This window comes from Prinia subflava, chromosome Z (genome assembly GCF_021018805.1).
Source record: "Prinia subflava isolate CZ2003 ecotype Zambia chromosome Z, Cam_Psub_1.2, whole genome shotgun sequence".
Classification (NCBI taxonomy): Eukaryota; Metazoa; Chordata; class Aves; order Passeriformes; family Cisticolidae; genus Prinia; species Prinia subflava.
In genome coordinates this window covers 86,920,595-86,947,960 of record NC_086283.1, presented here as the reverse complement: position 1 = coordinate 86,947,960, position 27,366 = coordinate 86,920,595, and the positions used below count along the sequence as shown (strand labels likewise).

Below are 27,366 nucleotides of genomic sequence, written 5' to 3'. Positions count from 1 at the left end.
CAAGTTGTGTAACAACACTTCTTGGCCAAGCTCAGAATTAAAAAAAATCTGCAAAGGCAACTGGAAAATGAAGCTATGCAGGAAGCTCTGAGGGTTTTTTTTCAAAGATATATAGGACCTTGGATCCCGACAAATTGGGAAATATGTTTTAAGGACTCTGACATCTTGACATGTTTCTGGCAGTCCAATGGAGCCAAGGGGGTTCAATGCAGGGTTGTCCTCTGCATGGAATCCTTGATGGGTATTTGGGAGGTCAGGGATTCTATTTCATACAGTAATTATTTTTTCAGGGCAAACTACTTCCTTTTTTTTGTAGCTGCCATTGCTGTTTCTGTCCTGCATGAGTGTATTCTCTCATTTACCATTTCAATCCCTGCCTTGGCACCTCAGTGATGAGGTGGTGCCCATGCTGCAGGACAGAGGCTCTCAGTCCTCGTCTGCTGGCAGAACTTCCCCAGGGTCAGCGGACAGATCTTGCCATCCAGGGCAAAAGGCAAACAGTTGTAAATAACTCAAATGTATTTGGACTTTTGCTTTCTCTCAGAGCCCCTCTTTTGTGGAAATGGTGCAGCAGACTGGTTATTTGCCTTAGCCTGGACTCTGTCTCCTGTTCCCTTGTGAAAGCAGTAATGAATTATAAGCATGAGCCCTCTTAACCAAATTCTCACTCTTTTGCTGTCAGACTGAAGGCAGAGAGGTTGTGCAGCTCTTTCAGGCAGCACAAGGAGACCTGCAGAGCATTAAGCCACTATGGCCTAACGCAAATATACTTTGATTCCTCTTGGCTCATCCTGGGCAGCTGCATTTGTACAAAGAAGTGCCTCTCCACACTTCTATAGAACACATCTCCTTGGAGGTGCAGGTGCAGAGACCATTTTGTTCTGAGCACTCCTCCCACCAGATCAATTTGCCTTCATTAAAAGATAACCAAATCAAACAAAGCCTCTGGCCTCTCATTTGAAAGACTGCAGCAAACCACACCAGGGTCACATGAGTCTGCAGCATACACTGACTTTTCAGGTAACAATCTTACAGTAAGTTAAAAAGGAGGATTTGGTTTTTTTGGTTTGCTTCAGTGCATACAGGTTACAAGACCTATGGAGAAGTGTTCTGTGGGGTTTGTTTTGTTGTATTTCTTTAAAATGTTGAATTACTCTCTCATATGCTAATATTTATATGGCTTCTGATGCACCAATGAGTTGGTGTTTTTCTCACAGATGAGAAAAACCACAGTGATGGAATGAAGCAAGTAACTGTTGCTTCATCTCTTTTCCAAGCTGGCATTGTTGGTGCAAGAAGCCAGGAAGACAGGTAAGGAAAAAGAAAATATGTGTCTCTTCTTGGTCCACTGGCAAGACTGCTACTTTTTCTGTCTTACCATATTTTGTATTTGATTATACTTAAATCTCTGTAAAAGGCTTGTTTGTTGATGTGCTTTCCATGTAAAAAGTGCTGCAAGTTCTCACTGAACAGCAATGTGAAGACCTAGTGCCTTTCTTTTTTTAAGGGAGGAAGCAATGGTTGGATTTGATCACATTTCATTATTTTCAGCAAAGCATAAAAGTCATAATAGCATATATGGCTAAAATCCTAAAAAAAAAAAATCGCACTATTCATTTCAAACTAACTATTTTGGAGTATTGTTTTGAAATAAATACTTTGGGTTTTAAATGTTCTGTTGGGTTTGGGGGGATTTTTGAGGTAAACCAAATTTATAATGCTCTACTGTAACAGCCTATCAGATTTTGTTTCGATTCAACCTCATGATGAGGTTTGCATTTTTTAATTCATACAAGTTTTCTCTGGAAAATATGTGTTGGGTTTTTGTGTGTGTGTGTGTTTTTGTTGTTGTTTTTGGGTTTGGTTTGTGGTTTTTTGTTGGTTTTTTTTTTTAGTTTACCAAATATTATTACTTCTTAAAGACTGCCTATAACCTTCTGTCTTAGCAAATAAAGTTTGATTGACTACTGGAGTGAGAAACAGGCTAGATGTTCTGTTTCTACTGCTGGTGGAAAACTCAGGTGAGCTTTGAATAGTGATGGTTTGCAGTTTCAATAGGCTAGTCAAAACTTTGAGGAGGGCAAAGTCACGGCAATAAAATACTTATGCAATGGGAGTTTATAGGCATGTGAAAATTAATTGCTTACAGGCTAATAGATGGAGCTGCCTAGTCTTAAGGTCTTGTTTGTTGTTTTACATACTGTATAGAAAGAACTCTCATACTTTTATTCTTATTTCTAGAAAATATTTTTGAGACTATTTCTAAGTAATGAAGAACAATAACAGATCTTTATTTGTCACATTCAAAATAATTTATAAGCAACATCAGAGAGAGAAATTATGCACAATTGTGTTAGTACTCCTGTTAAATATGTGGTCAAAACCCCCAGTTGTGACTTCTGGTCCTCGAAGAATTGACAGAATTACTGCTATGTCTATCATGCATGACTGCCCCTTTCTAGGTGCCCTGCTTAGCACCTTTGTATTTTGAAGCAGATTTACAGACTCTGCATTTTAGAATAGACATCTCTGTAAGAACCATGGAATAACTAAGTGATAATTTCTTGAGCTTTTGTTGCTCATCCCTGTAGATGTAGATGGACACGTTTGCCATGGGTGTGACTGTGCCAGTGCACCTGGTCCTGCTGAGCCTGGTGATTGGGAGCAGCCAGGGGTGCTACTGTGAACATTACCCGTGGGGGTCGTGGTCAGCCTGCTCACAGACCTGCAATTTTGGCACACAGACCAGGCACAGGTAAGGCCAAGCCACCTCACTACTTCTGTGTTTCTTTTCTGAGGAAAAAGAAGAGAGTGGCACCCATGTCTGAAGCTCCACCTACCATAGTATATTGAGAAAATTTGTCATACTCAAGCATTTATCAGATAAATAGATAATCTTTTAATTACAATGCTTTAAAGTTATAGAATCTTGTATATAGAACACTACTGCCCATGAGGCAGGGAGGGAAGGGGAGGGCTGGAATCAAATGATCCTTGAGATCCCTTCCCACTCAGACCATTCTAATCCTATGAGCCAGTGCCTCCAAACAAACCCATATCTGCCAATAGCTGTAATGAGGGAGGACAGCCAGGCCCTACAGTGGCCTTGCTGGCAGTGTGCTTTGGACATTCAGCCCCTGTGGACACACGAGGCTGGTGTTCGGTGCCCCGCTCTGGGAGCCCTGCACTGGGCATGATGCCACAGGAGGGGTGAGCTCCAAATTTCCTCTGTGCACTGTTAGTTTTATGACAACTGATGATGTCAAATAAAGATTCAACAGCATCAAATTCGATGCAGCTCTGTGGCATAATCTAAACTTGTGAGAAATCCCCTCTTTTGCTCCTGATTCTGTCTGTAGCTGTCCTCTGAGACATCTGAAGTGACATGAATAAAAAAAAAATTACTCTTTAAGATTAAGGCATATTTTGATTTTTCTTGTAATCAACATTCTGCAACTACATATTATCTCTCAGTGTTTCTTAGTTGGGTTCTAATAATTTTGTCAGGCTTCACCCACAAGTAGAAACCACCTATGATCTCTCTATTCTTTCCCAACATGATTTTTTACATTTTTCAGGCAAATAAGAATGGATGAATATTACAGCCAAAACTTCTGTGACCAGCTGTGCACAAAGCAAGAATCTCGTCCATGTAACCAGCAAACATGTCCTATCAACTGTCAGCTTGGAGACTTTGGCCCTTGGTCAGAATGTGACCCGTGTGTTAAAAAACAAGTGGGTAGAAAATGTATTACATGGGTTAAATGCAAGAAATTATGCTAAAGAGATCTCCTTGCTACAACTTTACTGCAACTGATCTAGAAAATGACAGTTTAAGTTAACAAGGGAAATTGGTTATGAATTATACAGTAGGAGCTGGAGAGCAAAAGTTAAAACAAGCAAGCCAAACCAGAAAGGGGTGATTTAGTAGAGTAAATCCATGTATGAGACTGCTTGTGATGCTTATGATAAACTTCCTTCAAAGTTTCCACTGCCATAATTAAATGTGAATTTTCCACATAAAGAATCAACTAAACTGTAAAAGTGTTCATGTCTGCTTAAGCAGGAGAAAGTAATAGAATTTTAGCTTATCTATAACATTCTGTATGTAATAAAGACAAGAAAAATAGAATCGAATCATCTCTTGAAAAGCATCAACAAATCCTAAGTGCTGCTGGCTAGAAATTCTCAGGCTGTATCTTACACCAATAGTCAGGATCAGTTTGAGGTTGCTGTTAAGAAATACAGAGCACCATTCCCGGAACCTTCACAGCATGCACAACCTCCCTCCTCCCACAGGTAGATGTGCTAATATCTGTGAGACAAACATCCAGAATGGTGTTTTTTCCTCTTTTCTCTGCTGACACTGGTACACTTTAGGTGAGAGAGTAGAGAGGGAAGAAATCAAAAGTCAGGTTAAAGTGAATTTGACCTAATCAAACCAAGCCCTGTCAAATGTAAGGTTGTAGAGGATAGAGGTAAGTGACAGCAGATTGTGAGGTATGGCTGGTGGGTATGAGCTTTGAAGACGTCCATGAGAGCAGCTCCAAGGTGCTGTGCAGACACAGCCTACATCCCTCTGCATGTACCCTTTGGTTTCAGAAATCAGTACTGGAAGAGCAACCCTTAAAAACCTGTCAGGCATCATAAGTATATCCTTACATATATCTCTAGCTTTCTGATGCCCAAATAGGGTGAAAAAGACACACAAAAGCAGTTCTGCTTCTGAGAGGTGAACAAGCCTGTGAGGTTGCAACTAGGATGGGCAGAGTGAGAGCAGAGCAAGGAGAATCAGTGAGAGACTAGGAGACAGAAAGCTTCAAGAGGTGAAAGGGAATGCTCATCTCAATTGGACTGATTTCAATACCCTCTTATATATCTAAATTTCTTACCTTACATCCCTATGGAAATGCATTCATTTTTACTAATGTCAAGTATTGATGTAACATATACACCTCTTCAAGCAAAAAAGTGCTTTTGTGGACTGTGGTCCATTTTGCCCAACAAACAGTAAAGATCTTTGAGACCTTTATAAATAGGAACAACAGAATGGAGGACCTGGATTACAATGTAAGAGTGAAGACTAGGGTAAGCAAGTCCCCATTGATGGGGAGGGATAAAGAAGTGGAAGCTTTGACAAATAATATAGTGAGTGCTATGGAACTGAAATGGAGCATAAGGAATGGTTGTCATGAGCTTGGTATTGCTGTTTGCACTCTCACTTCAGAGACACTTGGTTACTGATTTTTACTAGAATCTTCCTGTGCTGTTTGTCTCCAGGGTCTGTCTACAGGGAGGGAAGTCTGGGGGAAAATTCTTAGAGGAGAAACTGTTTAGGCACATGCAGACAGATCTCAACAGAAGTCCTATGAAGTGGAGTGGAAAACATATCTGAAATGCTTTATATATCACCCTTCAACTTTATTGTTCTGTGTGGAGGGTGCTGTCTCAGGCAGCGAAAACTCAATGAGCTCCCAGAAACGTTCAGGAAAAGTATTTTTGTCCTCTCAAGGTTTCCAGTTCTCCTCAGACAAGAGGACCCAGATGTGAGTCAAGCCAACTAGGTTGTCACTGTCAGGTATTTCTAATTCAACAGAGATGGTAAAGAGCAGGAAAAATCTCTGTAAGCCTGTTCTCATGTAATACCTTACTGTGTATACTGAAGATACGGAGATGGAATTTCTGATTCTTTGATGATGTAGACCAGGTAGTCTGCAGCTTAATAATTTATGCTCCATCAGGGCTAATGAGGCCCTTGGAGATCATTTCCCTGCCTGTGTCAGCTGGGATGATAGCATGGTAGAATCGAAGGACAAGAATGGCTGACTGTTTCCTTCAGGGCTCTGGTTCCAATAAAGCTTCAGCAGCACTAAGGTGTGTGGCTCTGCTTTGGGCAGGACTTAGCTACAAACACAGCTCACAAAAACAACCCTGGGTTTATTTTGTCTGCCTTTCAGTTCCGCACCCGGACACTCCTGCGGCCATCCCAGTTTGGGGGCCAGGCCTGTACCGAGCCCCTGGTGGATTCCCGACCATGTTTCCCAGCTAAGCTCTGCAACATAGTGGAAGTTGACTGCAAGAATAAATTTCAGTGTGAAAATGGTAATGATAACCCTCATTGCATAACTGCAGTATTACCAGCTGGTCAAAAGATTAGATACTGAGACAAAAGACATCCATACATTCCATGTATAAATTCAGGCAAAAGGGACCAGGAAGAAAAGTTTATGTGAGGATTTTATATGTATTAGTAACAGCTTATTTTTTCAGTTTCTTCTATAAGTAATTAAAATGCAGTCCCTAGCCTGGGATGTCACTATGATCATGATAGCTGGGCAGTAGCACTGTTCAAATTATATTTCTTTGCACAAATTTTTCATACACAAACATAACCATAGAGTTTGTCTGAACATAAATTCTCACTGTTTTTATTAGGCTTGTGGGTATTTCTTGTTTGCTTCAATTTAAATACACCTGATTAGACTAAATCATTTTATCTAATTAGCCTTTTGCCAAACTTAAAATCAAGCCTTTGCAGCTTTGAAATGAGGCAAAACTCACAGAATTGAAACAATCATTTCTTAATTGGGATAATTCTGTCCTCATACTAACTCAGGGTTAACATATATGGCAAGCTCACACCTTTGCAAGGGAAAAAGATAAGATTGCCCTTTCCTATATTTAGATATGATAAACTTTTGCTGCTGCTGTTTCTCTGGTGCAGGTCGCTGTATTTCAAAAACATTGGGATGTAATGGGGAAAATGACTGTGGGGACAACTCTGATGAAAGAAACTGTGGAAGAAAAAAGACTGTATGTAACAGAAAGTATGAGAGCATCCCAGGTGTGCAATTAATAGGCAGTGGGTAAGCCAACTCTGCTAATTTTTGTAAGCTTTAGTTGTTATCTCACTAATTTACATGAACAAAATAATTCCCAGTTAGCATGTGAGGGCATTCATTAAAGCATATAATCTCTCAAATTAAAACTGGCAAGAAATTATAAAAATACAACAAAACAATCAGGCTAGGATTTGCCTGCTGTGCCTTTCAGTCCTGCTCTGCACTGCTGGTAGACTAGATGAAGAGGTGTCAAGGAACGTATCCCTGAGTGACTTGTTCTGTCCCACAGCAACCAGAGCATGTACGGGCAATGTCCAGCTCATCGAAATACTTTCCTGTACATCATGTCCTGTGCTTTAGAAATTTTGAGGATGTTCCTCTACAGATGTTTTTTGTCTGTGTGACATTTCACAGGATACCAACTACTTCCATACTATTAATTAAAGCAATATAAAGCCTAAGCATGGGATGCCTGTCCCAAGCAGACTTTCATTTTTTAATTGAATTTTGATCTCAGTGTGGTCCAGTAACATCACTTATGGTAGAAATAGAGAACCAGTAGTTCATTTTCCTAGAACCATTTTAAGGTTCTATACTTAAGAGTGGCTGCCTTATGCTGACTTTGGTTAGGCATTGCTGGAAAGTAGGAAACTGTATAGATGCTACTGCATTTTTCAGATGAATTCAGTGTTAGAGAAGGTGTTTTAATTCCTTTCAAAGTAGTAATATGACCTAGATGCTCATGCTCTCAATCAAATCTACAATACCTCAGTACAGCTGTATAACATGAAATGTTACAAGTCAATAAATCTTTCTGGAGTTGCTTAATCTTTGGAAATAATTTTTTTTGTTAGATTTCACATTCTGGCAGGAGAGAGCCGAGGGGAAGTTCTTGGCAACTCATTCAATGGAGGACAATGCAGAACAGTGAGGCGCAATGAGACAAGGAGATTGTATCGAGTCCCTGCGAATCTGGAGGCTGTCAGCTTTCAGGTACTCTCAAGCAGCAGCTCCTAGTTGTAAACCCCTTGCTGTAATCACAATCCTAGTTAAGTGCTCAAGCATTGGGTAGTACTGTATGTTTTAGAACAAGATTTCTCAACCTGATAAGGCTTGAACATGCTTCAGTTGATATGTGGAAAAGGGACCAATTTTCTTGCTCCACTCATGCTGTTCAGATTTGTGTTAATTTATTGCACCATATATGGGAGTCAATATAATGGATTTGAGTTTCTCCTGCTTCCTTGTGGCTGTGGCCTTATTTTGTTCTGACTTGGTACCAAGGGCCTTCTCCTAGCCAGACATTATCTAAGCAGAGGTTTGTTCAACTCCAAACTTATTCCTGAATCACTTTTGTATACTTGAAGTACCAATGGCTGCAGCTACAGACTCCAGCTTCCTTCCTGTCACCTGCAGCTTTGGGACCCAGTTCCTCCCTGAGCCATTTCAACCCCTCAGTCCTGCCTGTTCCCTGCCCAGCACCTCCACAGTGCAGCAAGGGAAGAGACAGGCACTGGGAAACAGGAGCCTGGAGAGGAGGCTTACAGGACAGGCTGGGGAATGACCAAAATGAACCTGGAATGTATCTTATAAAAAAATCTAGGAACCACTAACACCTTTTTCATTGACACCGGCATTCAGAAAATGCTGTGTATATGAGCAGGCCCTGTTTGAAGCCAGTAGATGTTGCACTGGAAAAAAAAAAAGAATGCAGATTGTGAAGAAAGCACGACTAATGGACAAAACCTGATGATTTTTGCCACAGGTGGTGCGAGATTTTAGAATTACTTTAACAGAGGCTACTGAAAAAAGGACAGCCTGCTACATTCCACAGAAACTGCAGCTGAATTGGCCATGACAAGTAGGGTTTGTCAAGAATGGTGAAAAATTACTGTGTGCAGAAATACTTCAGAGAAAAGCCAATGTTTGGTTTGCCCAGGTCTCTTTATAGCCAGTAATGTTCATTAAGTTACTGATACCCATTTGCAGAACTGTTAAGGGTTTGTGAAAATCACCTTTAAGAGTGCATCTTTATCTTTCAGCACTTAGAGCAGCTTCTCATATAGAAGGGTCACTGGATTGGGTCTTCTTGTAACTCCAGTATATTTTCCTGCAAAAGTATATGGCTTGTAAAATGGAAGTGGAGGGGGAGAATGGACCACTCCATATGTCAAAATGCTTGGCAGCCCTATTAAGCAAACAGGTGTAGAGAAGGCAGAAAAAAAATCTCATTTTTCAAAAACACACAGGGATTTTCCCAAATTTTGGGAAATATGTAATTTCTGATCTAATGCTGAGGTTGTCTTGGTAGTTGCTCAACACCACCACTGTAGATTTGCCAACTCGATCAGCAGGTTTGCTCACAATTCCCCTTCATCTGCCTTTAATCCATCATGCATGTTAGCATCATCCATCATAGATGCTAACAGTCCAAGTATCCTATAAGGCTCTCCTGTGGAAACCTGTTCATTTTTCTAGCTGGAAATTGAGAAGAAAGGTCAGGACACACCAAACTTTTGTCTTATACAATATAGAAGCCATGGGGTTGGGAAGTAGCCATGTATGTCTAGAATTCTTTTTAAAGTATGTTGAATCTTGTTGAAAAATATTCCTAAGGTTTAGGGTACAGGGGTGAGAACCTTTAGAAGAAAGTGTTACAGCTTTTTTGTTGTTATATAAACAACTATCAGTAAGTCTGCTTCTAAACTTGTATTCATTTTGCCTCTTAGTCTTTCTCAGTCTCATCTTTTGTGTTAAGAACAGTTTTGTAGCTTACTTTCACACTGCAAATAATCAGGCATCTTTTTCCATTAAAAAATCAAGAAATCAAGAATTCTTTGCTTAACAGTTTTCTGTTTCATATTATCATTTATGCAAATACATTTTGCTTTACTGAATTGCCAGGTAACAGATGAAGAGGATGATGTAACGTCAGATTTCTACAAAGATTTAATTCCCCTGAGTGACAGTGCTTCTTACAGTAGTTCATCCACTCATAGACACAAAAGTTCTTCTGGTATCCCACTTTTATTCTCAAGAAAGACACGAGTCCAGGTTACATCCTTTTCCTCCTTCCAGAAAGCTATCAAAGCCTCATATGAAAAGGTAATTGAATGCTGCCTTCAGTTTCTTTCGATTGATTTCTGTCTGCTCTTTTCTGAACTGAACTGCCAAAGGCTACTTTCCCTAACAAGAAATTGGCCCACTAGAATTAAGTACTTAAAAATCCTCTTCTGATACTACAACATATTCCTGGTTGTAACATAATTTTGATGCATCATGGTTTTCTGGGTTTAGTACAGAAAACACAGGCTAATTCCATTTTTAAAAAGCATAGATTTGACATTACCATATTAGGTAAGCTACTCCTTCCCCTATCTTAATTATAGATTAAGAGGGCATAATACCTAACACTAGCAGACAACTCAAAAAATAAAGGAAGTGCACTCAAGAATGTTATAGATATGAATATAATGGGTATTAATGGTATTAATTGACATTATTTTTTTATTTGGTAACTAACTTGCATATTGGAGTCTCATGTCTGCCAAGATGATTTTGGTCATTAAATCATCTCAGAAATGACACACCCATAGAAAAGTTTCTCAGAACAGTAACATTTTTCCCATAGGATTCTGTGCCTTTAAACAAATGAATACTGGTAGGTAAAAGATTAAGTATCTTTATAGCTTAATGGCAGTAAATAATGGACTATGGTTTGCACTTCTGCATGGGAAAGACCACAGGACTGAACAAAGCTAAGGCCTGTTGAAACACAGGAGTTCTAATGCAATTACAGTTAAACTTTTGCAAAAATATTAGTCTTGACATTAAAATTTCCTGTGATGGAAGGTTCTGCAGGCCTTGCTCACTTGTCCTAATGGTTAGGCACCTTGATGGCTTGAATAGTCCATTGCTGCTAGTTTGAATGCAGCTATCCTGAAGTTCCGACTGCTGGAAACCAGTTCACTTTCATGCCCATGTAGAATACCGTAAACAGATCAGGCTGCTCTCTTGTACAGTTCGCAAGTTAATTTTAGGGCAACAGTTTCTTATTGGCTTAAACCCAGACCAGAGCTAATTATGAAAAAGTTAGTTTAGGTTAAACTTCTAACAGAAAAGTTCTTTTGAATATACATTGTTTTCAGCACTGTTGTCATGGAAGGTGGGGAGGTGCAGGTTGCCCAGACAAGCTGTGGATGTCCCATCCCTGCCAGTGTCCAAGGCCAGGTTTGATGGGGCTTTGAGCAACCTGGTCCAGCAGAAGCTGTTTGTACCCACAGCAGTATTTAAGGTCCCTTCCAACTCAAACCCTTCCATGATTCTGTGAAACCCAGAAACTCACCAACAACTTCGTCTGGTGTTGGCTAAAGATGACATAGTTTAAAATCCCTTCTTAATGAATCCACAGCAGGATTGGGTCTTCATTGTGTTATCTACTGTATGAGACAGGAAGCCTCTATTTTTATCTCTATCGCCATAAATTGTATGAGTATTTGTAGGTAGATATATACTTGTTTATGTTTGAAAGACCTACAAGTAAATTTGCAATATTTTCATATATAGTGAAAAAAGAAGAGTGTATTGATCACTCAGTAGGAGGGAGGAACTTTCCTGCTTTGGGACATCTCATTCAGACCCCTATGTTAAAATACGTATAAATAATATATAAATATGTATATAAAATATATATTATATGCATCTATATATTGCATATATGCATATAAATGAACACATTGCATATAAATATATGCATAGAAATTTTACATGACTACCTTAGGGTCTCTAGAGGGCCCTAACCACTTGAAATGCTATGCATTTTTCCATATTGGCATGGAAAAAATATGAAGACTTGATGTTATTTAAATTTACTTTTATTTACCCGAATTTTTTTAGCTGAGAGGACTGGTCGTCTAGTATGTCTTCATGAATTCTGATCCTTTAATCATAGAATCATAAAATAATAGAATAGAATGGTTTGTGTTGCAATCGACATTTAAAGCCAACCTAGTTCGATTTGCAATCAGCTGGGACATCTTCAACTAGGTCCTATTGAACAAAGTCCTGTCCAATCCAGCCTTGAATATTTCTGGGGGAGGGCATTAACCATCTCTCTGGGCAACCTGCTTTAGTGTTTCATACTCATCATAAAAAATTTCCTCCTTACATGTAGTCTGAATCTACCCTCTTGACACTGTTACCGCTTCCCCTACTACTGTAGGCCCTACTAAAAGGTCTGTCTCCAACTTTCTTATATAAATCTCCTTGAAGTATCAGAATGCCACAATGAGGTCTCCCTGGAGACTTCCAAGCTGAATAACTTTTCCAGTGTCTGCTCATGGCAGAGTTGCTTGAGCCCTCTGATCATGGCCTCCTCTGGACTTGCTCCAGCAGGTCCCTGTCCTTCCCGTGCAGGGACCCCAGCTCTGGATGCAGAGCTCCAGCTGGGTCTCAGCAGAGCAGAGCAGAGGGGCAGAATCCCCTCCCTCCCCTGCTGCCCACGGGGCTCTGGCTGCAGCCCAGGACACGTTTGGCTCTCTGGGCTGTGAGTGCCATGGCTGGGGCATGTCCAGCCCCTCAGCCAGCAGCACCCCCAAATCCCTGTGGGCAGGGCTGCTGTCAGTGGGTTCTTCTCTCAGCCTGTGCTCATGCCTGGGATTTCCCAGATTGCATGCAAGTGCATACAGAAAACCAGCTAAAGTTTTAGAATCAATATTTGCCAAAGTGGCCTGGAATTTTGTGTGTCATGACTGAAATGCTGGCTGGCACCATTGAAAAACTGAGTAAGTGGAGTGGAGCAAAGCAGTAAAATTCAGCAGAGGAACGCACGTATAAAACATCAGGTGTTTTCTAATGAATCTTTCCTATCTGCCGGTTGGTTATTTGCTCTAGTTTCCTGCCCCTCCTTTTTTCTCTTGATCTGTTTGCTTTGGCCTTGTGCCTATAAAGTTCCCCTTGTCACTTTACAAATCCCTTCTTTCAGTACTTTCTATTTGTTTCTTTTCTACTTAGTACCACATTAACATAAACAAACTGCAGCATCTCAAAAACACATGAATAAGCTCTTTCAAAAGCATGTATTTTTTTCTATGTGTAAGAGATGTCCTTTCCACTTCAGGATATCCTCTGAATCTATGTTTCCAGTGTTTGAACATTCTCTTTTTCTTACCTCTCACATTAACAGCCTGACCCTTGAACTCAAGGAGGTCTTTATCCCTAGGTTTAGTTTTCATTTTCACAGACTGCTAAATGGTGGAATTTCATAACAGAGTTAATGTTCAGAATACTCATTCACCAGATTAGCTGCAAACAATCCATACACAGTTAAAAGGTAAAGCCCTCCTCAGAATGTTTTGGTCATCTTATCAATCAATTGCTGGTGTATCTTTTTAGGGCAGGAACTCTTCTCGTTTGATAGTTGTTTGGTGAGCCCTTTTTTTTACGGAATACAAATACTGGAATATTTCCTATTTACTCCCGCAAAGGAAGATAGCCCTCAAGAACTTCACAGAGCTCTTGGAAAATCCAGAGCTGCTTTGTTCATGGTTAAAACATGATAGCAGGATTATTTTGTTCTTGCAGTGTATCTCCGGGTATACTCTTGGCTCCTCTAGTTTCTGCACTTACCTCCCTCTGAAGGTGCTAAGACTCTCCTTTTCTTATTTCCAGAATTCCAACTTTATTAGAGTCCATAAAGTCATTTCTGTTGCAAACTTCACAATGAAACAGTCAGATCTGCAGCTATCAGACGCCTTTCTAAAAGCACTTAACCACCTGCCCCTGGAGTACAACTATGCTTTATACAGCAGAATATTTGATGACTTTGGCACTCATTACTACACCTCTGGGAAGATGGGTGGTTCCTATGATATTCTTTACCAGTACAGCTCTGAGGAACTGCAGAACTCGGGTATGTAATCTTTAACAAGAAAATATCATTATTTGTTTAACAGCTTTTCTTATCCTTATTTTTAGGTCTTGCACCGCAGAGTAAGTCCTCCAACAGCAAAAAATTCTTTAGACTTTCAAAGACTCATTAATTACTCACATTGCTTACATGTACAGCAAGAAGAAATTTTTGCTCTTCACTGTATTTGAAAAGTTCAGGAGATTCCTTATTTGGTAAATGTCACTGTGTTCAGGGAAACCACTTAAGACCTTCAGATGAAGACCAGGTGCCACCAGGAAAAGGTGTTCCAGCATCCTATAGAATGGGACTGAGGTCTGAGAGGTTTAAGGAGTACTATTTGGCATGCAGTAAATATAGTTGATAGTTTGGATTAGAAATTACTTTAAAATTTTCCCATGACTGCTAGACTGTCAGAATGAAAAGACAATACCACAAAAATGGAAATCTAAAGTTTAAAGCAGTGATCTTTAATGCCACTGCTGTAACTTGCACAGGCATGGGAGGGTAGCTGAGGCATGCCTCTGTCCAACACTGTACATGAGGAAGCACGAGCCTGCTGTAGTGAAGTTTCCAGTGGCAGGTGAAGAGCAGGGGAAACTGCTGCCTCACCTCAGTGTGGGAGCCTGGGGCATGGAGCCTGCTGTGTATCATGGTTATGGTGATGAAGATGCTGCTCTGTGGTACTTCTAGGCCTGTCAGTTGAGGAATCAGCAGAGTGTGTCCGAACAGAAACAACCAGGCGTGTGTTCTTCCGGAAGAAAAAGAAAGTCAGTACCAGATGCACCACCAACAGGATGACTGTGACACATGAAGGTGACCATGATGAGAACAGGGCCCCTGTCCTGTTACTTCTGTTACTTACCCTGAGAGATACCACTTCCCTCAGCTACCCTAGGTGACCTCTCAGCTTTGTTGAACTACAGATGCTCTTCTACCACTGTTAGAGGAGCCAGTGTTTCACTGTCCACCTCTGATACAACTGCTGAATGTGCCAAAGAAATTATGATATAAGTGTGCTATTCCTCTGCTCTGGAGCACCATCATTGGGCATCTGGTGGCACTAGCTCTCCAGTTGGTCACAGATCAGTCAAACATTACCACTGGAATGCTGAACTGAAAAATGAGCAAAGCTAGAAATTTGTGTCCATGACTGAGTCCCTGATAGTCTTTAAGGGTTGCTCAGAGTTCATTGAGAGAGCTGGGCAGAAAAAACACACCCCCTGACTTCACACCTTCCTCATGCCAAGTAGACATTTAGGTACCAGGGTGCCAGAAATGTGTCTCAGAAACTGCAGAAAGCTGGTACATTTTCCATGAGAATGGCAACAGTCATGATCTGCATTACTAAGGATAGGAATTTCATCACTTCCACCATGCTTTTGTCCTCAGTAGCTGATTCTGTTACTTGAATGTTTACAGACAGGACTAAACCTGCCATGCTGTGCATTCTAGAGGTATCCTTCTGCCATGCTCTGTGTTCTAGAGGAGGCTGCTGCATCCTTTGCATTTTCCACAACTGTCTTACACTCTGAATATCCCCATGGCTCCGGTCTCAAACACTTTCATTTGGAATATTATCACAGGCTGCTGTCATAGCAGGCAGGAGTTGTTCTTCTGAGCTTTGACTTCATTTTGCAAAGGATAGTTTCAAAAAATTAATTTTTGTATATTCTCTAATATCCTCATATATTTTTCTTATAGTTCTGTTGTCACATCCACTGTCTTTGGAAGCATTTGTCTGAAAATATTGTAATGAAATCGTCTTTCAGGTTCTATTTTGGAGTCAGCTGAACGATCAATTTCCCTGGTAAAAGGTGGCAGGTCAGAGTATGCAGCAGCTCTGGCCTGGGAGAAAAAGGGGGCTTTTCCAGGACACAGAGTCTTCACAGACTGGCTGGAATCAACAAAGGACAATCCTGTGGTGATTGACTTTGAGGTAAATGAAGAACAAGAAAAACACTGAGACAGCAAAGACTAACTGGTTAGCAGCTCTTCATAGAGCTGTGCAGGTATTTTTTCTTGTAAACAGGGATGATGCTGTGTGCGATATGAATGTGCATAAATATGGGCATAACATAAACATACAGAACTTTTACTAGGACAGCTTCTTGTGCATGTTGTTTATAAGGTATACCAGTTTTGCATTGCCCATGGACAGCAGGATTAAGAGTGAGGAATGTGAATTAATTGCTCCAGCACCAGCAGGAGCTCAGGCATAGACAAGGGTTAGTTACTGTACAGAAAAACAGTGCATGGGATCATTCCCTTGTCAGGCCTATGTTGCAAAGTATGTCACTAGTAGCTAAACTGAAATAAAACAGCAACACTCTCTATCTCTGTCCTGCTGCTTTAAATGCAGCATGCTGGTGGTGCTGTGAGTGCACAGAGCTGTCTCCCTCTCCAGCTGGTACAGCAGCTGCTCAGCACTTGAGGCAAGCAGCAAAACCTGCCTAAATGCAGCATCCACTGTGGGCCCCCCTGCTGCAGCTGCTGAACTCCTGAAGCCAACATAGGGGCGTCAGACACGACAGGGACTGGATGTAAGCAAACCCTACATCACATTATGATGTGATGGGTGGTAGAGAGTGTCCTGAATTTTAGGATATAGTATCCCACTTAGTTGATTCTGCCCTGGTTCAGAGAGTCCTAAAATGGGGAGATAAAAGCATTAAGAACAGGATAACATATATGTATAGCACTGTGCTCCTTTCAAACATCCATAATTCCTGTGTAATGCAGCTTCATATGTAGGCTGTAACTCCTTTAAAATGCTTTGGCTACCCCCGTGAGGCCCTGTAGCTCTGATTTCATCTCTGAGATGTTTTGGTTTGTAAAATTTCTTTCCCAGGTGATTTGCTGTAAACAAAAAGAGATGTTTTGTTAACTGTATCTATGTTATGCATTCCTTTTAGAGGAGGGACTTGTTGGTGGCCCTTTGGCTTAACCAATGTAGCCGAAGAGGTGCTAACTTTGCCCATCCAATCATACTGGTCCCTGTAAACAGTGTACAAAGAAATCGCATGTTGAATAAGCCGCTCTTCCTAGCCTCCTGAGAACTCAGGAAGCCAGCGTAGTTGGTTCCGTGTCCCGTAGCGACGAGGTCCCCGCGGTGTTTGTGCTCCTGTCCAGGTGTCGCCCATCGCGGAGCTGGTGCGGGACGTGCCGTGCGCCGTGACCAAGCGGCGCCACCTGCGGCGGGCGCTGCGGGAGCTGGCGGGCCGCGCCGACCCGTGCCGCTGCGCGCCCTGCCCCGGCGGCGCGCCGGCGCTGCTCGCCGGGACACACTGCCTCTGCCTCTGCCCGGCCGGCTCCTACGGCCCCGACTGCCGCTCGCGGGCCCCGGGACACACGGCAGGTACGGGGACACGCCAGGCCCTCCTTCTGGCACCTCTTCGTCAGGGGTTAATAACCTGCCGTAGGCCGCCCTCACTAAACCGCAGCGCTTCTTACCGCATGGTGATGTCCGAAAAGCGTAAGAGTAAATGTAGGGGTTACAAATAAAAAAGTCAAACTGAATAGCCATGCCTCAAAAGACAGTGTGACACGGTAAAATATTCCTTAGCTACATAACTAAGGTAATATGAAATGAGCTATTCAGGAATAAGGTTGAAGCTGAGATCAAAGATAATTGTTGTAAAAAATTAAGAAAAAAATCATTGCGTAGTTTTCCCTGTAGCCTGTTATGTTAAAGACTAACTGGCTAAAGAACATCAAAATTGTTGATTACATTTTATAAGGAAAAATCATTTGTCATAAGGAGAGACAACATAATCACCATTCTGGAGAATTTAAAGAGCAATTCAATGCAAAAAACCATTTTTGAATTAAATTGGCACTACTGCCATACCTTAGGGAAACAAAAGAGTTAATATATATGTTTATAATCCACAACCAAAAAGAACGTGAGGTAAAATCACTTAGGCAGATACAGGTCTCATTATCTGACCCTGATTGAGGAATATTTTGAAAGAAATAAACTAAAGACAGAGATGGATAAAGAAAGCCTGTTGCATGCAGAAAAGAAAAAGTGTGTAAGAAAAAAATATTATGCATGTTTCATGGTGGTACAGGTAATAGATGCTAGGGATTAAGCGAAGACAGTAATAGTAATGTTTTCATTTAACTGGAATGGGATGTAGATTTGCAGTTTAGACGTGGTGTTAGAACTCATTATTACTTGAATATTCGAGTTATTTGAAAACTCATTAAATAATGACCTAAGAAACTTGTCAGTACCATGAAAATACACACATCTGTGTGTGCAGTAAAAGTATAAAATTTTCTGCTTCTGAGTTTTAATGTTACTTGCAATCAGAACTAGAAAGGTAAATGTATTTTAGGGTTTTATGAAGCAGCTGGAATTCGGCTGGACACCTTTTGGGAAACTTTATGTTCCACATGCAATCTACTCCTTTAACATTAACAATTTTAAATCTTCTGAAAATGCCTATTATGAATTTACCATCATCCCTCTCATATGTGGCCTTAAAAGAAATACTGTGTACGGTACTGGTCTGCCAAAAAAAGATGGTGTCTCTTCCATTTCTTGCAGTTGCTGTGGATGGCAGATGGAGTTGCTGGTCTGAATGGAGTCCCTGTGATGCTTCATTCAAAAAAAGAAGGACCCGGGCATGCAATAACCCCTCCCCAATGAATGGTGGAAAGCCGTGTGAAGGGCAGCAGGAAGAGGAGGAGGATTGTTATGTCTCTGTGTTCGCAGACAGGTAAGATCAAAAGATCTCCAGAGTCATGGGATAGTTAAGGAGCCCTCCAGAATGGCTCTGTGACTACCAAGGAGAAATAGCAGACAGCTTTCCCATCAGAGTTTCCTCAGTGGAGCAGAGAAAAGGCACACTTTGAAAATCTCTGCAATTTGCTTCACATTTGGATTTATTAATTTTTTTATTCCTAGAATATGGCCAATGAATTGCATACTAAAGTATGCCTGTAGATCTTGGATGTTGTTTGGCATGGCATCTTTTCCAAAGCCAAGGAGAAATCTTTTCCTTCTCTTCATTGGAGGTCACAGTTTCTATTTTTTTTGCTATCCTCTCTTTTCTTTGAGGTTTAGATCTGAACTCAGTCACAGACAGAATTCAGAGGAAGCTACCACATTTCTCATATTTCCACTTCAAGTATCCCTGACATACTTTTTTAGGATGGTTTCAACCTCAAATCCTAACCCCAAACTGGCTCAGTTGTTTTTTCATCTTCAAGCCCAAGGTTTCAGTTTTTCCACTGGAACCAAGAGCTGAAAGGGGATTTTCACTGTCTCTGCTGTAATGGCTGCAGAGGGGATTCCGGAGCGAATAGGAGAGGATTACAAGCAGTGGGCTCCAGGGTTCTTTGTTACTGGGTTAGACACAATGGGCACACAGCTCCATGATCACAGAGACCAGCCACCCTTAGCCACTGCCTGGTGGCAACAGAATTACATGGATTATTTAGAGACTTCTATTATGTTGTTCTTTGTTGCCTTTTTTCCTTGCTGTAAAAAATAATTAATTAATTATGGTAATAGATGCATTTAGCATTTTTTTACTGCTCTCATGCTCTACCCCCTATCAACCTGCGGTTTTGTCCACCATCTCTTATTTAACAGAATAAAATTATAGGGGGAGGATGACAGGACATACTTGCAGCTCTCTTGACATTCTGCCATTGTTACTTGGAGACATGAATGCTTAAGATACAGCCTTACAGCAGATTTTTGCTTTTCAGAGGTGCTGCTTGTATAAATGATGATGAAGCCAAGAGAGAAGAAAATGTCTTGATTGGTGAACCTGAGTCTGGATGTTCTAGGCCAGACCCACCGGAATACGGCTTTATCCGGGTGAGCATGAAAAATGATCCAGAACCCAAGTGTAGTAATTGCAGAGACTGGAAATTTTATAGCCTCTCAGCTGTATGTGCGTGATATCCAGTCTAGCTACTGTGCTAGCAAGAGTGCTGTGTTCAAGGAATGCTGCAGGATTCCAGCTCACCATACTACACCAGCAGCTGAAGAAGAGTCAAGGTAAAATTCATTTCAAGCGGTCCTTGAATCCTTGTTTTGTAACCATGACATCAGTTATTGCAACTGGACAAAGTTATCATTATATTGGTGAGTGGATGACTCATATTTCACAGTAGGAAATGCATGCATTCATTACCTCTTATCAGGATTTTGCTATTGTTTCCTTTGACAATGCCCAGTCTCATTACCATAGATCCTTGCAGAGCTTTTTGGTGTGGGTTTTTAATTTTCTTTTTTTTTTTTTTTTTAATTTTTATTTTAGAATGAAAAGAACCAGTATGCTGTGGGGGAGGAAGTTGAAATTGCTTGTGTGAGTGGTCATAGCCTCATTGGCTACCAATACCTTCGGTGTCTGCCAGATCAGACCTGGACACAGCAACATGTTGAGTGCCAACGTAAGAAAGAGAAAATGAACAAAATGCACAGCAGCAAAATAGAAGGGGAAGGAAAACATACAAAAAAGATTTTAATAAAGGTTTTTAAAAAAGAATCTCTAACATATCTGAAAAGATAACATTTAAAGAAGGTATTTCGTGTAGACATGGCAAAAACATCGTGAGTCACTACATCACTCCTCTTTCAATTCAGAAGTATTACTATTATGTGCTTTGTAAGGAAATTGTAATATTCAGTGCACTAGAAAATTCTCAGATAGATGCTGTGAGATCCTTCTCTTTTCTTGTTTTAAATACCTTTAACAAAAGGACTCACCTTTTTGTTTTCAGACTTACATAGATATATTTAGTTTGATACAGTTATGAAGAAGAAATAATTCTTACAGAAATTTGTCTACTATCTTTTATATTAAATGGATGATGTGTTTCTAACCATGACCTCCCAGGCTGCCTTGACAATCTCTACCATAAATCAATGCCTTGAAGGATTTATAGGTCAGTTAAGAATTAAGGCTCAGAATTGGTCTGTGTTTGCTAACAAGAGAGATTTCAGTGCTGTTTCTAAAACCTGGTGTGATTTCATTGACTTAGTCTTCATTTTAACAAAAAGAAGTACCTGAATATACTTATGAGCTTTCTGTTGCCATTGACTTTTTTCCATTTACAAAAGAAAAATTAAAATATGCTGTTAAATGCCATTCTTACTATTTTTAAACAGCAATACTAAATTACTTATATTGGGATACATTAGAAACATATTGTCATTACTTAGTTATTACTTGAAAAATATTTTAAAGACTATGACAATGCAGTGAAAATTTCTAGACTTAATTATGTTAAATTTTTATTAGTTTTGAATGTCAGACAAATGATCAATGTTAGTGAGTGTCTTTGTATGGTTTTTCAAATAAAGCATTATGACTTCCTGTAAATATCCACACAGCGTTAAACCAACAAGAATTATGCTTTTTTTTATTGTTTGTTACAGCCTCAGTATGCCTCAGGCCACCAATATCTGACAGTGTCACAATTTCCCCATTTAAGCAACAGTACAACATTGGTGAAACAATGAAGCTGAGCTGCCAAGCTGGGTTTATACTCACTGGTCACACAAAGTATACCTGTGGGAAAGACCTGTCCTGGATACCTCCTATTTTGAGGCCTATTACATGTGAAAAAGGTTAGTATGCCTGCAGATACTTACTGTTTCCATATTGCCAGTATTAACAGTACTGTTTATTTCAGCTAGATAGAACTATAAGGCTGATGACTGTTCAAGACATATAGCAGCTGTTCATTAATTTTAGTTTCACTTTATGTCTCCCATGGTGACAGAATTTCAGCTCTAAACTTCTGCATTAAGTTCAGATTTTTTGGATCCAATGTACTGTAAACTTTAATAATGAAATTGAGACACTGCAACTATTTGCTTAAAACCAAACCAAAACCCCAAACGCATTAACAAGGCTTTATGGAAGCAAATGGGAAAATGCATTCTATAGAAAATTCAGCTTCCCTTGTTAAACACTATTTTCTAAAGACTTCTGCAAAGACTGATGAAAATATTTGTAGCATGCCAACCAAGGAGCTTTTGAAGAGATAAACTTAGGACAAATAGAAACAAACCCATTTCAGTTTTTATGGTAGGAGTGTATAATATTTCTGTTCACTCCTTACTAGTTACAGTATTTCTCACCCTGTTGTTTCAGACGTGCAAACTAAAATTAGAGGTATTTGCAATCCAGGACAAAAGCAGGTTGGATCTCAGTGTATTTGTATGTCTCCAGAAGAAGATTGTGGGTAAGTACTGTAATTAGAAATCAAAGTTTCTCTAATGATAGACCAAGAGGCCATTGTGACACTGAACAGGAAGAGCAGGAAAGAACTACTGCAAATCAAGACTACTCTCTGCTCAGATATTAGCTAGCTATTCCTCTGTGTTCAAGTTACAGCTCTGTTAGTAGCCTATGAAATAGATGAACAATCACAGAATGGGTCAGGTCAGAGAGGTCCCCAGTGATACCCTGGCTAAAATTTCCTGCTCAAGCAGGAAAGCACAAAGCACATGGCACAGGATTGTGTCCAGATGGTGCTTGGGTGTCTCCACTACCTCTCTGTGCAAACTGTTCCACTCACAGTAATCCACTTCCTCCTCATGTTAGGTGGAACTTCCTGTGCATCCCTCACTGCCCCGTTGTCTCCTGTCCTGTTGCTCAGCACCACCAGCAGAGCCTGGTCCCTCCTCTGAGCCTCCCTGCAGGCACTGGCAGACATTGATGGGGTCCCCTTTCAGTTGTCTCTTCCTGGGACTGAACAGGCCCAGCTCCTCAGCCTGTCCTCGTAAGAGAGATGCTCCTGTCCCTTGATCATCCTTGTCACCCTCCACTGGACCTGCTCCAGGAGTTCCATGTCCCTGTTGTGCTGAGGAGCCTAGAACTGGACACAGCATTCCAGATGTGCCTCACCAGGGCTGAGTAGATATGCAGGGTCATTTCCTATAATATGCTGGCAATGCTCTCCCTAATGCACCCAATTACATCACTGTAACGAGACACCACGGCACATCCTTTTAACCTACACTGCTTTCTGCTACAGGAGACCTCAACTCTTCCCTTTCTTCTCTTTATTTCTCCAATGTCATCAGCATGCACAAGGAACATGCAAGAACTGTGTTCTCTAAGATTCCTTCCAATCCAAATGATTCTATGATTTTATGACCCTCTTTTTGGAACATGACTAAGCTCCACAAAATAATGCTGCTTGGAAATGCACGCACCTTCTAGGAAAGAAATCACTCAGTAACCAAGAGAAATACAGAAAAAAAAGGAACTACAAGCTGCATGCCTGTTTTTCCCTGCCCTTGGTCCCAAGACAACTGTGTATCAGAGTTGCAAACACAGCAGCAGGGATGCATTAACTTAGAAAAACCACCCAGGCCCTATGGAAATTTCACATCCTTGTGGAGGTAACAGCCTCTCCTTTTTCCTGTACAGACATATATTCTTCACCCCCCAACAGCTGAACAGGATCAAAGTTTTCCCATCTTACAGCATTTGTTTTATCAGGTTCAGGTCCTGCAGTAGCTAGGGCAGCCTTAGGTCTTTAGATCTCCAGCCTGCCCGTGGCTTTGCTGTATTTCATCCAAGGCTGATGGACTGTTTAAAAGCATCGACTTGTTCCACAGCCTGCTGAAATAATTTTTCTTTTCTTCTTTTGGGCAGCCACTACTCAGAAGACATCTGTGTGCTGCATGCTGTTTCTGAACAGAATGTGACCAAGCCCAGCTGTCAGTACCTAGCGGAAATGTGCCTTGGAGTGCAGTCATTTCACTTCTTGCATGCTGGCCCTTGCCATGGTAATTCCAACCTAGACTGGGCTATTGAGAGGGCAAAGCTCTCTACAGATAGCTTGAAGAAAGTGCCCTGTGGCTATGACACCTGCTATGACTGGGAGGATTGTGAAGGTATGACTTCTGAATGGTGAGATTTAGCCACCTCTTTGGATCTAAAAGTAAAATGTGCCAACTTTCACTGCTCCAAGAAGAGGATTTACAGACACTGTGGTCCCTCTGGGCACACAGAGTGTGAAAGTGTGGTCAGTCCTGTGTCCCTGCTACATAGGGTTACCCTTAGATATGTGCCTTTTCCTTTTACTCACAACTAGTGTACTGTTGTTACTTCCCATTAGAAAGGCACAAGAGGAACTTGTGATTACGAGAACTTTTTCAGGAGAATCAATATTTGAATCTTTAATCACAAAAATGTAGTTGGTAATATTTTCATGCATTCCTTGTAAGGCTACTACCTCCTAGTTTGTACTTCAGGAATTAATTTGGGCCACACCCTCTATAACATATAATTAAATTGTGAAATTAAATCATGATACTACTTCAAAAGCAAAACTGGAGCCATCAGGCTAAATGGGATTTTAACGGTAAAATTTGCAAAGACCCATATGTGAAAACTGTGTTTATCAAGAGTTTTAATGAACTAGCAAAGCTGGTAAAATCCCTAAGAGGATTATTTTCTAAACAATATTGTGCAACTTGGCTATTTACTGTGTAACCAAGTGATAAGAACGGTAGGTTTTTCTGTAAATGTCTGAGGTGCTGACTGGCTCCGGGCACATCAAGTGCTTGCCAGGTAAAGGCTGAGTGATAGACACGGTCACTCCCTCCCTTGCTGCCAGAGACAAATCTGATTCTTATCGCACCTGGTCTGCTTGATGATAAATAAAGCAACAGCAGTGTGCAGCAGCAATCCCAAGCCCCTGTTCTGAAGATGCAAGATTTCTGCAGCAGAGAATTTGAAGTAAATATGGCTGTAAAATTACTGCATGCCCCCTTGTTCCTTGTGGGTTCAAGCAGAGGGCATGACCAGGTGTGTCCATCCATGGACACGCTCTGGTGGAACCTCTAGGCACCTTGTGCTCCTGGGAAAAAGGTGATAGCTTTATAAAAATTACTTATTGCAGAGCCTCTAAGAAGCCTAGCTCTGCTTCCACTGTGCAAGTGTCTACCAGCTGGATCTTACGCCAGCACTTCAGTGCTTTTTCTCTCAAAAGCCTACAGAGGAGCCCTGTTCAGAAAAATAAGAGAGAGGGGCGACAAATATGTTAAATAAGATTAGTTGTCAGTGTGGTTCTCAAGAGATTAGAACTGGATTCTTCACTAGCTCCACAGAAGTCCACTTTTCATGAGCGTGCACAAACATTTAGGAAATGAATGTTTTGTTTTTCCTGAGAGTGAGTAGTTGCTATCAGCACAGAGACAGAACATGCTGCAGAGGAGATACTGCGGTACCAGAAAGAAGCTAAATGGAGGAAAGCACACATTTTTCATGTGTTCAAAAACTGAAGGCAGAAACTCTGCCTAGGGAATTTCTGGGAAAGAATAGAAAGAGTCAGAACTTGATTAGATCAGAAATAGGTAATGAAATAACCAGCAGGACAGAGCTTTACCACAGGCCAGCAGTAGGTGGCTTAGCATTCATAAAGAGAGCTTTAATGAAATAGAAGCTGACACAATATGGACCTTAAGACTCCACTTCATAGCAAGATTGTGTTCAAGGATAATTGGGAAAAGAAAGTCAACTTAATATATCTTGGTTTAGAAGAAAAGTCAGGGAAAGCCAGTGGGTAAAAATAGTTAGATCAATCCTGCTTTTGTATGGGCCATTGCTGCAAACACTGTTATTTAAAGTTGATTATGTTTCTATTCCTAATATCCAACTATCTAGTGAATGCACTACAGGCTTTTTGTAACTAATATATCACAAACATCCAATAATGTTTTTCCCTGTTGGACTTTGAAATGTCATCAAAGTATAAAATTTGATTTTAGTCATCACATTTGCTGCTATATTTTCACACATTCGTTCACAGAGACACAGACCCAGTGCTCCTGCCTGATGCCTTACCAGTGCCCCAAAGAAGATACCCGCCCTCACTGCATCCAAATGGAGACGACCAGGAGGAGGAGGACAGTCAGTCATTGCATGCTGGCAGCCATGAAGTGTGCTGGCATCCAACTGCAGGTGCTGGAGCAGGGGAGCTGCCTGCCATAACCCATTTGCTCTCTGCAGACACCATGATCCTTGCATCAAATGCAGGCTGAGCCACCCACGGAAAAACTTGGTCAGTTATGAAAGGATAAGTGGATAAAAACATAAAGATGAGGAAAAAATACAGCTCACTTAACAGCTTTTTGGGAGAAGGAGAGCAGTGGCTTTTTTCCATCTGAAAATGACTTGGGCTTGGGGGGTATAGGGACAGCTTGTCATTGCTGGCACCTCTGGGGATGTGCAGAGGAAGGGAGGGGAACAAATGGAAAGGGAGAAAAAGAAATATTGCCTTTGATCTCCTCTAGAGCTGGATGAGACTTTTCCTTTTCTCAGCCATTTGTTGCTTTGTCCTTGTGCTTGTGACTGCTGTGCACTCTTGTCTCGCTGGCTGAGTACCTGCTTGTATCATGCAGGCAGACAGAGCAGGCACTTCAGCACCACTTCTGACATCAAATGGGGAAGGGGTAGCTAGTCATTGTACAAATGGAAGGAGCAATACCAAACCCTGAAAACCACAGTTATGCAATGATTGAGTGAAGTCTTCAAAACAATGTGATTTCTAACTGGAGTAGCTGAAGAGAGGAGGTTTTACTTTCTGTTTTTGTTTGCTGGGTTTGAGCTTTAGGCAGAAAGCCTGAAGCCTAAAGCTTGGGGGATTTTAACCGTACCTCTCAAGGTGAATTAAGAATGTTTGTACCTTAAATATAAAATAAACATTTAGTGAACAATGCACTGGGCAGAGTCCTGCTGCAATATGTGGTTCTATTTGAAGGGGCTCTGCAGAAATACATCACAATCAGATTCCTTGCATACAGCTGCATCAGCACCAAACCTGAAAACAATTGCATGGGCATGTCAGCCTAGCTATTGTCCACGCCCCCAAGATTCCTTGGTCACAAAACATTACTTCTGAGTGGTTGCAACTAGATTTTTCCCTTCAGCACTCAGAATTTCACAAATATGAGTATAAACTGCCTTTTAAGAAGGGGAAAACTGAAAGTCACTTCTTTCTTTACCAACAGACATCAGAACAATGACAATCAGGAAAAGAAACCCCCACAGAATCATAGAAAAGAATAATAGAATTTGCTGAGTTGGAAAGGACCCATAAGGATCGAAGTCCAACTCTTAGCCCTGCACAGGACACCCCAAGAATCACACCAGATGCCTGAGAGCATTGTCCAAATGCTTCTTGGACTCAGACAGGCTGGTGCTGTGACCACTGCCCTGGGGAACCTGTTCCAGTGCCCAGCCACCCTCTGGGTGAAACTTTCTTCTAATATCCAACCTAAACCTCCCCTGACACAGCTTCAGGCCATTCCCTTGGACGCTGTCAGTGGTCACCACAGAGATCAGTGCCTGCCCCTCCTCTCTTCCTTTCAAGGAAGTTGTAACTGCAGTGAGGTCTCCCCTCAGTTTCCTCCAGGTTGAACAGACAAATGCCCTCAGCTACTCCTTGCACGGTTTTCCCTCCAGACCCTTTAACATCCTCATGGCCCTCTTTTGGACTACCTCTAATAGTTTCAATAGTCTTTTAATGTTGTGGCACCCAAACCTGCCCCCAGCACTGGAGGTGAGGCCGCCCCAGCTCAGAGCAGAGGGGACAATCCCCTCCCTTGCCCAGCTGGCCTTGCTGTCCCTG

General features: G+C 41.2%; 1 protein-coding gene across 8 annotated transcripts; it reads left to right on the top strand.

Annotated features, from left to right (window-relative positions):
• Nucleotides 1-953: 953 nt before the first annotated feature.
• C6 (complement C6) lies at nt 954-26,456 on the top strand. Of its 8 annotated transcripts, XM_063423243.1 has the most exons (20): nt 975-1,020; nt 1,218-1,311; nt 1,947-2,021; nt 2,592-2,755; nt 3,579-3,735; nt 5,958-6,102; nt 6,725-6,866; nt 7,697-7,835; nt 9,747-9,947; nt 13,512-13,752; nt 14,443-14,565; nt 15,522-15,688; nt 16,882-17,107; nt 18,305-18,476; nt 19,474-19,585; nt 20,031-20,163; nt 21,152-21,343; nt 21,873-21,963; nt 23,385-23,626; nt 25,546-26,456. In XM_063423243.1, exons 4-20 carry the CDS (start codon nt 2,598-2,600, stop codon nt 25,725-25,727), a joined length of 2,823 nt encoding a protein of 940 aa, XP_063279313.1. In that variant the 5' UTR covers nt 975-1,020; nt 1,218-1,311; nt 1,947-2,021; nt 2,592-2,597; the 3' UTR covers nt 25,728-26,456. The 8 variants fall into 8 exon arrangements, with proteins under 8 accessions (XP_063279315.1, XP_063279318.1, XP_063279312.1 ...); XM_063423242.1 differs by lacking the exon at nt 1,947-2,021 and having other exon boundaries at nt 961-1,020; XM_063423246.1 differs by lacking the exon at nt 1,947-2,021 and having other exon boundaries at nt 978-1,020; nt 1,278-1,311.
• Nucleotides 26,457-27,366: the final 910 nt, after the last annotated feature.

Bases quoted from the DNA above. Each gene is read 5' to 3' on its own strand.
- C6 (XM_063423245.1), top strand. From the start codon at position 2,598: ATGGACACGTTTGCCATGGGTGTGACTGTGCCAGTGCACCTGGTCCTG. The intron at 6,103-6,724 runs GTAATGATAACC...TCTCTGGTGCAG, and splicing joins TAAATTTCAGTGTGAAAATG to GTCGCTGTATTTCAAAAACA. The intron at 7,836-9,746 runs GTACTCTCAAGC...CTGAATTGCCAG, and splicing joins TGGAGGCTGTCAGCTTTCAG to GTAACAGATGAAGAGGATGA.